General features: G+C 44.3%; 1 protein-coding gene across 1 annotated transcript in view; it reads right to left on the bottom strand.

The window, feature by feature from the left end:
- prex2 (phosphatidylinositol-3,4,5-trisphosphate-dependent Rac exchange factor 2) overlaps positions 1 to 10,000 on the bottom strand; it is a gene marked incomplete in the record, with an annotated part of 130,928 nt that overhangs the window by 86,358 nt on the left and 34,570 nt on the right. The window contains 3 exon segments of the mRNA XM_048266370.1: positions 4,739 to 4,883; positions 6,495 to 6,644; positions 9,722 to 9,825. Of these exon segments, the coding sequence (XP_048122327.1) occupies positions 4,739 to 4,883; positions 6,495 to 6,644; positions 9,722 to 9,825 (399 nt within the window).

Here is a 10,000-nt window from a genome sequence, read left to right as displayed (position 1 = left end):
TCCAAACCCAGTTCAGGTCTTTATTGTTTTTTTAGAAACGTGATACCCAAGTCCACAAACTTCTGTCCACAAACCTCCGACTATTTCTGGGTGGCTCAAACAAAGAGCACCCACTGAGTCCTGATGTTGATCACTCACAGCATGATGGGAGAGAAACACACACACACACACACACACACACACACACACACACACACACACACACACACACACAAAATAAGCCAAGACACTCACAAGCCCTCTCCAAGCCCAAATTGACTAAATTGCATAATTAGGTTGCCAAGGAAGGAGGGGAACTCCAGAGGGTTAGAGGGGGAAGTGATATCTCACTCTGCACCCCTACACACACACGCGCACGCACGCACACACACACACACACACGCGCACGCACGCACACACACACACACACACACACACACACACACACACACACACATACACACACACACACACACACACACGTCCCTCGTCGGCCGTCTGTCCCTCTCCACAAAACCAAAACAAACACAGCCAGCTCCACCAGAGCAATGCTGCGGTCTTCCCAGAGTTCCAGAGTTTGTGGAACCCAGTGGGGAAAGCCGAAAAAAGATAGAGACATTAGGAGGGAGAGAGAGAAAGTAGAGTGAAGAGAGAGAGAGAGGAAGGGAGAGAAAAAAGAGAGCAAAGCAGAAACAATGGCTACTTGCACTGAGCTTAGCAAGTCATAGCTCTACCATCCTATTTTCTGAGAGGATATCATAACATTCTTCAAACAAGGATGTTATGATATCCTCTCAGAAAATATGATGAGCCATCATATTACACAAACACTTTGAATTAAAATGATTTCTCATTACATGAGCGAGATTTGAGGATTGAAAGCATTATACTGTATGCGCTTCTTCAATAAGTCTAACTCTTTGCGTTCAAATGTGTTATCACGTGAGAGAGGGGTAAGGAAAAGAGCAGAGAAAGAGAGAAAGGGAGAGAGAGAATGACTTGAGGCGGGAAAGATGGAGAGAGACTCACACAGGCCGATATGACGCAGAGGGAGCGAAGGAGCAGAGAGACCCGGGAGTGAAAGAGACACAAGGGAAGAATGATGGAAGATTTAGTCAACCTCTCTCACCCAGCCCTGCATAGAAAAACACTCCGTATGTTTGGAATACATAGCTCCCATGGCCCCTTATGACAAATAGCAGTCACTTATGCCATGAATCGCGGCGTCTAACAGTTTCAAGCTGTTCCCCCTGCCACAGACATGAACGCTCTCCTGGTGAGTGTGATTAGGGTCCTGACAGCTGAGGTGGTGTGGTGGCAGTGTGTATATATACCTTGTGTCAGGACTAACTAGGATATTTATTCTGTTAGTTTAATTCCAAAAAATTGGCCAGTCAAGCTGAGATTATGGAAAAATGTACCTCCCTCTCCGTGAAGGATAACACAGCCTGCGGGCTTGAGCCTATGCTGGATGCTCAGGCAAGTCAGATGCAAAAGGGACTTTTATCAGTACATTTCTGTGTTGTTTAATATAGTGTTAAAAACAGAAAAACATTGAAGAGACCAAACTTCAAAGCAGTGGTTCACTTCAAAAGCTCAAAGTGAGAGGAGCCGCCATTGCAATCTGAACAGTGAGGACCACAGCCAAAGCCCATCCGTATCGAATCAGCAAGATATTGCGGTGGACTTCTCTCCAAAAAATACTCAGGAAAACACTGAGTGCCAAAAGTAATTAAAATCTGGAGAACAGACGCGTAAGTGAGAGTTTGGTCACATATGTCTTCCGGACTGTAAAGCCAAAAGAGAATCCCTCACGCATGCACTTTCACTAGTCGTAAGACCACACGTCTCTTTACACCATATGGGATTTTCACAGTCCTGACTCTGTGTGTGTGTGTGTGTGTGTGTGTGTGTGTGTGTGTGTGTGCTGACGGCTGGGTGTGTGTGTGTGTGTGTGCTGCCTTTAATCTCCTCAGCTGACGGAGCCATTCCTTTTCCAGACCAGACCGTTCCATATAACTCTCTTGCATAACACTTGTCCTGTGCTGTGTGGGGTGCAAAGACACTGAGGGAGAAAACAGCCCAGAAAACAATCCCCATAAAACACACACACACACACACACACACACACACACACACACACAGATACTTGCATACACACACACACAGACAGAGAGATACTCGCATACACACACACACACACACACACACACACACACACACACACACACACACACACACACACACACACACACACACACACACACTCTCAGTGTATCACAAGCCACAAATATGCACAAGTTGGACTATGTCTTCTCTGTCTAAATGAATACAGCGCACACTCTTGAATTGGCAGTGCAAACGAAACAACAGCAGGTCAACACGGGCCTCAGTAGTCTGCTGAGTTTGTTTCCTGTGTATTGCTGCACAACATAAGACCCACTGAAGTCTCCTTCCCCGCCACCCTATTACTGCAGACACAATGTGTTTGAAGACCAGGCGCCTGAAGGCAAAACCCTTTAGCATATGTCCAGAGGAAGCCAAGCCCTTGAAGCTGGATCTCACGTCCCCCCCTCCTCACTCACTCACAGGGATCTGGACTGCAGGGCCCTGATGCCAAGACCAGATGGCAACATGTGGGTCTGTATGAATGAGTGAAGTTAACACACACACACTGGACAAGGAGAGGTCTACAAACTCTCTCTCTCTCTCTCTCTCTCTCTCTCCCTCTCAACCTTTACTCTTAATGCTAACATCTTGGGATGTATAGCTCACTCATTCACTCAAAATGTAAAAAAAAAGTATTAGTGCATTCAACTAGCAATTCATCCTACTAGTGTAGGTTACCACCCGAAACAAGAATGCCCTTTTATCGTTGGGGACATCATGGTTGGAGAGCCGTCAGACCACTCTGAAGAAATGAGAAAGCAGCTTCCCTCCATAAAGCCAGGCAGATGCCTCATTTTCTCTGAGCTCACTCCAAGCACTCACAGGCAAGAGCATCCATGTTTTATATCATTCAATTACAGCTCTCAAACGCCACTTCTGAAAAACAAAGTCTTCTTTATGTAAGACAACTTATATAATTCAATCTGACTAAAAGGGAAGTTTGTATGGCTGAAACCACCTTTTAAAGGGTATTTTAAATTCTGTTGAACACCATAGTATTCTAGAACAGCTGGTGTGCTGGCAACGTAAATGTATAAACCCCTAATGGAGTCAACAATTTCCAGCAACCCGTTTTCTGTAGTAGAATATGATGCTATTGCTTGACACAAACACACGTATACACGCACGCAAGTGCCGAGAAAAAAGACAGGCACACCAAGAGACACACTTACCGTATCCAAGGACTGATACTACACCACACACACACACACTGAATGATATTCTTTCTCCATTCAACACACACATAGTGCTGGGAGAAAACAATGACCTTGCTACGGTAGTTACCTCAAGGATGTCTCGGCGGAGGGCTTAAAATAATCCTCTGCTCTGTCAGAGACTGGACACTGAACCCTGTCCCAGTCTCAGAAGTGGTGTGTGTGTGTGTGTGTGTGTCTGTGTGTGTGTGTGTGTGTGTGTGTGTGTGTGTGTGTGTGTGTGTGTGTGTGTATATGTATGTGTGTGTGTGTGTGTGTATGTGTGTGTGTATGTGTGAGGGGTGAGCAGGGACATAACCACATATCCCCCTGATTTATGACCGTGTTCAATGAGACCCGCACTCCCAGATATTCAACCAATAATCTTTAAACAAGATTCATTGGGGGAGACTGGATTGCCTCTGGGTCCGATTTCACTGTGACTAAATGGCACAGACACATTATCCAGATTTTTCTCCTCTTCTCCCGGATGGTTCAAATCCAGATGGGCTCCTAACTCCCCCCCTCCCCACAGAACATGCCGCCTTCCTTCACATCTCCTGACAGATTTAGACTCAAAAGGAAGGATGAGGGGACCCATTTTGACTTTAATAGGGGTGCTATTAATAGTGTCCCACACAAAGATGGTTGCATTCAGAGTGCTTTTCACACGCTAGTCACGGAAACAGACACTAACCACCAACATCAGCAAGGGCCTCAAAGGAGTGATATACCGTCTACTGCTTGTAATTTTATAATAGAACAGGATTTATCGCATTCTTAGAGTCCATTTATTGGACTACTTTTGAGTTTTAAAGCCACATTTGAGACTCTGCTAAGACCTTTTCTGTATTATAGTACTAAAGCTGTGTCATATCGACAGCACTGTCAATGGGCCCTGTGGCGGACAGGGACACATTAGGTTTCTATTCGCTCAGTAAGGGCTCAGTTTACTCAACGGCCCTCCTTCCTGCAAGCCTTAACACACTAAGAACAACCAAAGTGCACCCTACAAGCACCCCACAAAATAATAGAAATAGAAGAGGGGTCCAAATGTCCATGACACATGTGTGCCACTGTCCTGCCTATGACTATTGGATATGTCCATATATTTGGTGGGTTTGCACCAAATAATCAAGAAATAATGAGTTTGTGCAAAACAGGAATATTACATTATTTATTAAAAAATATAGTAAAAATATAGAATAAAATATTCATAAAATAAATCGTTTTTCTCAACAGCACACTTGGACTTTGTAAATGCTTAGTTGACGTGGTGCTGCTCACACCTTTCTCTAGCAGGTGGGCCACACATTAACACAGGCAGCAGTTTCTTTTCCCAAGATGCAACATTCTGTGAGACAGAGCAGAGCGAGCAGGAAGTGGAGCCAACCTACCTGCCCAGGAAGCACTTGGGAAAGGTGGTGAGCTTGCGCTTGCGGTCTTTGATGAGGTGGCCCTGCTTGCACATCAGCTGGTAGAGCTTCTCCCCCTTCTCCGACACCATGACCCAGGTGTCCTGCTCCATCCCCAGCCTAAGGGCTATGAGAGGAGGCAGAGAGACAGTCAGACACAAACGCACACACACACACACTAATACACAGAAATACTCATGTCTGAATTCACTCACACATAAACAAGTCATGATGAACCCCCAACAACCCCCCACACACACACACACTAGTACATAAGCACACCAAGATACAATTGCTTTCACACAAACACATGAATTCACACACACACACAGCCACTGGACCATTTCCTTCATAGGCACTGACAGAACAGATGTGGGCTAGCTGTGAGCCGAACGTGAGATGGTCAAACACGCAGCTCTCAAAAACGTGCACAACGTGCATGAGGCATAGCATGCATGAACAATACAAAGCACTCTTCAATTCAACCACATCGTAAAAGTGGAAAGTTCTCAAGCAGAAGGCTTTGGCATGTATCAGCAATATGCAGTATTTCATGTATTCTAAACAGAATGTTTTTTAAACAAATGTTTACTTGTGGGGTTTTTGTTGCTTTAGGGGATGCTACTCTGATGTTTGTAGATAGATAGATAGATACTTTATTGATCCCCAGGGGAAATTCAAGAAATTAAAGAAATTCATTTTGCAGGCTTATCTCGCCACCAGAGCATGAGACACAATAAAAATGTCAACGACAAACAATAAACATCATGTAATATATAAAATAATATGATTTTGTGCAGAATGATCATAATGTTAATCATAATATTATTTATACAATGAAATGAGTCAACTCTAATAGCACAGTACACAATGCTATAGCTCCTAGAGATAATTGCAAGGTTGGGCTCAAGCATGTCAGCATATTAGGGGAGAATTAACAGCACATAACATGCCTCTGGCCCTGTGTTCTTGTGCCATGGATCACTGCATTTGATATGCAGATATCAGGACAACCAAACGCTGTAGGCTACTAATGTCGTCACGCCTAACAACTTAATTGCCCATTACACCTTGCTGGATTAACGGATGTGCCACGGTTAATTAGACTGGCGGCCATGACGCCTCCCTCTCATCAGGCTTCTCTTGCCCACATTCATTCAGTTAAAAGATCAGGATGAGCACAGGATGCGCATGGAACTGGGCTCTATTTGTGCTGATGCTCATGTGTATGGTACACATGTAGTAGATACAGTATCTATACAATCTGACTGTAGTGACAACCAGTCAACCAAACATTGCAATTAAATATCACAATAAAAGACACATACCTGCTTGGATGGAGTGACTGATCATACAGCGATCATGCAGCCTAATGATCTGATCAAGTGTAAACAGACCATCTTGGCAGATGCGTATCAGTTAAAGTCCCTCCCACACATGTGTGGGCACAAACCAGCTCTACTGGCTCATTAGCCCATCTTTCAAATCAAGAGGTGAACGGAGCCTAATGGTTGCACTGAGATGGCCTTGAGAACATTTTAATTATATCAGAACACTTCAGAGTTGTCATCACTTTATAAACCAGAACACATTTCATACTATTTACTTTCCCTCCTTTCAACTGAAATGACAAGAAATAGCACAACCTCTCCTCCTCTGTAGGAACTTTTACACCGGTGAACCCACGCACTGTTGGTCCATTAGTTTCCACATAATGTACAAACACGTGTGTACTCACTCTTCCTCCTCTCACGCTCCTTCAAGATGGCCTCCAGCCATTCCTGCTTCTCCTCGGGCGTCTTGGCCATGCACACGAACCACTTGTTCTTCGCCGTGTTGTGGATCTTCCAGCCGTTGTTGACGATGTTCCCACTGCTGTGGTAGTCCGCTACAGTCCCAGTGGCCAGGGCAGAGGCAGAGGGAAGGAGAGGGACGCGATAAACAGGGCAGACAGAGAAAGGGGAAGGATCAAGTTCTTTGTTGCACTCTGGTTCTTTTATTTATATATGAATAAATACCCCAAATAAGTGAGGACGCGTCCACACTTGTGAAACACATTTCTCGTCGGGTTTGGTTTGTGTCACCCTGGCACTCCTTTTTGAACTGTTCTGAGGCCTGTTTGATTTCATGTGGCTGCCCCTCGTTGCATGACTGCTTTTTGAATTCCACAAGCCTCCGCACGAGTCGCAGGCCATCTATCAAAGCGACAAGGATGACAAACTGGATGTACTCAAAACTGCGCACGACAACAACGTGAAATCCCGTGGAGGGTGCTAAAAGTTTCAAACAAATGAACAGCGCCACATGAAACAGACATCGGGAAAAACACCCTCCAAATAAAACGGATCACGGACAACTGGGCCTCATTGATTGCAGTAATTACAGGACTTATGGCACACTAACACGGAATGGGAACAGCCTCATGGGTAGGAAACAAAAGAATGAGAGAACAAACAAGGTCCTGAAATCTTAAATCTTTTCCCTCACAAGTTACCCCCCCTTTCTGAAAACAAAAGCTTCCACAATCCATGTGCGGTGCTGTTTCTTGATGTACTGGGCTTGTGTTTAATGTTCTTGGCCCCTTAAGAGGCTATCTATAAAAATTAATCCCTTTGTCAGAGCACATGTTTAATCTGGAGTCATTCATACATTTGAGAAGTCTGATACATCTGTGTACGCGAGTCTAATGGTGTCTAAGAAAGCATGTGACATCACTTTTTTGAGGAAAGATGATCATTTGCATGATACCATCATAACTGCATGACAATTGCAAATACAATTTTAAGTTCCTGTTTATGATTAGGTATGTCTTTATCCATCTGAGGTATCTTAACGTTTCTGAGGACATGGGTTACATATTAAGTCACTGTATCTTTACACAGCTGAAATGTCTGTTTACATATTTCAAAGCATCTGTGCACTTGGCAAACATGTTCGAAGGTTTCATCTTTACAAATCCATTTCCCCTCTGGCTGCACAACTAAATGAACTATCTGGCAATGAAGCAACAGCATGATGTCGGCCACGAGTGTTCCGATGGCCAGGTCTGACAGCATCATCGATTCACCTATCAAATCCTGGGCACCGTGGAAACCAGACGAATTACCCGACTGATCTGAGAAGAGGCTCCAATTGATCTCATTCGCCTCAGCGGACAAAAGAGAAATGCCCTCGTGGCAGTTTTCATCGATTTAAGAGAAAGCAAGATCTCCCCAGCACGCTCCCTGTCTGCTGAAAATGGCTCAATGGCCAAAAGGCAATAAAAGTCCCTTTTTCTTTGGTTTCTCTTAGAATCAATTGACCTTTTGAATATTTCCTATTGTCCTTTTGAAAAGTGTTATGTTTTTGTATGCTTTTGTCCATGTAAGTTGGTTGTGTGTGAATTGGGGTGTGCTGTAAGCATTGTTTGTTGTGATTGATAAAAGATCAATCAAAGATCACCTTGACTGACATCATAAGATTGACATTGGCATGGTATTAGCATGTTACTACACCTACCAGGCATTAGCAATCATGGCATTCTGTACCCCATGGCAGCATCAGCTTCTGATTACCAGTCATTTCCATTACAATCCTGAGATGTCTATGTTACATAATAGTTTATGTTATGTACAAATAGGCTGTCATGGAATAAAATGTCCAGAGACGACTGTATACAACTGTAAATACAACATTGTTATATCACTCTACACTTATTGTCATGATCTGCTATGACAGGATATATTGCATATTCCATAAACTATTGATAACTTAACAATATCATTGTTGATTACTTGGCTATGTCTCAGAAAGGACGGTTCCACAGTTCCATGACGAACAGTTCCAAGTGTTACTCTTTTCTGTATGGATCGGCTGTCAGTGGTACAGGACGGGAATTAGAAATTATTTCACATCAACCACCACCAACCATCAGACATATGTTTTATGCCAAAAGTCTTCAGGGCCTCTCTCTTACACCGCGAGAAAGTGTATTTAGCCTGGGCCATGATAAATGATGGAAAAGTTAAACAGGGAAGTAATGAGAGCTGGGTGGCTCTCATCGCCAGGCCTCTGAGAGCCATGGGAAGTCCCGCTCCTGCCTGGCCTCCCACCCCGGCCAGTCAAGATGCAATATAATTAAGGCTGTCTACGTTTGCTGCGCACCAGTGCTGTTCTGTGCCGCCCGGTTTCGGGTCGAGCCGTGCTGAGCAGGGTCCCGGGAGACGGCAGAACACCCACGAGCCACCACAGTGTGCGTGTGGAGCCGGCGTCTGTTTAGTCATAAATTGAAATGCATCCACCTATCCATCCGACCGAGTGACTTGTGTGGAATAAGAAAAGGCCCAATATTAAGCCCCCCCCCTGAGGGAGGGGAAATTATTGCTTTCCACAAATATAACTGATAATCAGCACGTGTTTTGGGGCGAAGCTACAACGAGCCCATCATCTGCACAGCCACTCTTTCACCAGTATATAAGCGATCTCTCTCATGCATTAGATGAGTTAGAACTGCAGAGTAATTCAACTGAGTCTGAACTGGCACCATATGCACCGAGGCAGTATCATTGATCACACAAGATACTGTTTGTATTCCATTATAATCAGAGCTAAAAGCTCAGGCTTAAATAAAACTTTCTGAGCATGAATACTTTAGTACACATTATACGCTGCATATTACTGCTTAGTACACATTATAGCTGCATATTACTATACTCTACCACTGCTCCATGTAGTTCCACTATACGCCATGACTCTGCATTCTGGGTGTTAAGTCTGGTAGGTTGAGTTCAGTAGTGTACTAGCCATGGGGCATACAGGGACAAATATCAGTGGGCCAACACACCTGCGCAGTGGACTATCAAGACAAAATGTATATTACAATTTTACTAGCCCCATATACTTGCTGGCTCGCCAAGTCCCCAGACCACCCCTTATTGTGTGATAGAATGTTAAGTTCTAACTGAGATGTTCTAAGGAATTCCTTACCTGTGCCATCATCCACGTTCTCCACCTCCATGACCTCTGTGTTGATCCGTCCACGAAACAGGTACCGGGGGCCCTCCATGCTCGCCTTGCTGTTCTTTAAACGCCTGACAACAAAGAGGTGTTTCTTTGATTAGTCACATATGGCGGCAAAAGTGGTGTCACTTTTATACCAAGCAGTGTCAAAGTTCTACAAAGCTCTAACTGATTGAAAATCCAGTCCATGTTTTTCTACTCAGACCCCTGATTTGAGTCACTGGTTGGCCCAGATCTTTGACTTGG

Source organism: Alosa alosa, chromosome 16 (genome assembly GCF_017589495.1).
Source record: "Alosa alosa isolate M-15738 ecotype Scorff River chromosome 16, AALO_Geno_1.1, whole genome shotgun sequence".
Classification (NCBI taxonomy): Eukaryota; Metazoa; Chordata; class Actinopteri; order Clupeiformes; family Clupeidae; genus Alosa; species Alosa alosa.
Note: the sequence above shows the minus strand (reverse complement) of the source record. Positions and strands in the feature narration are given on the sequence as shown.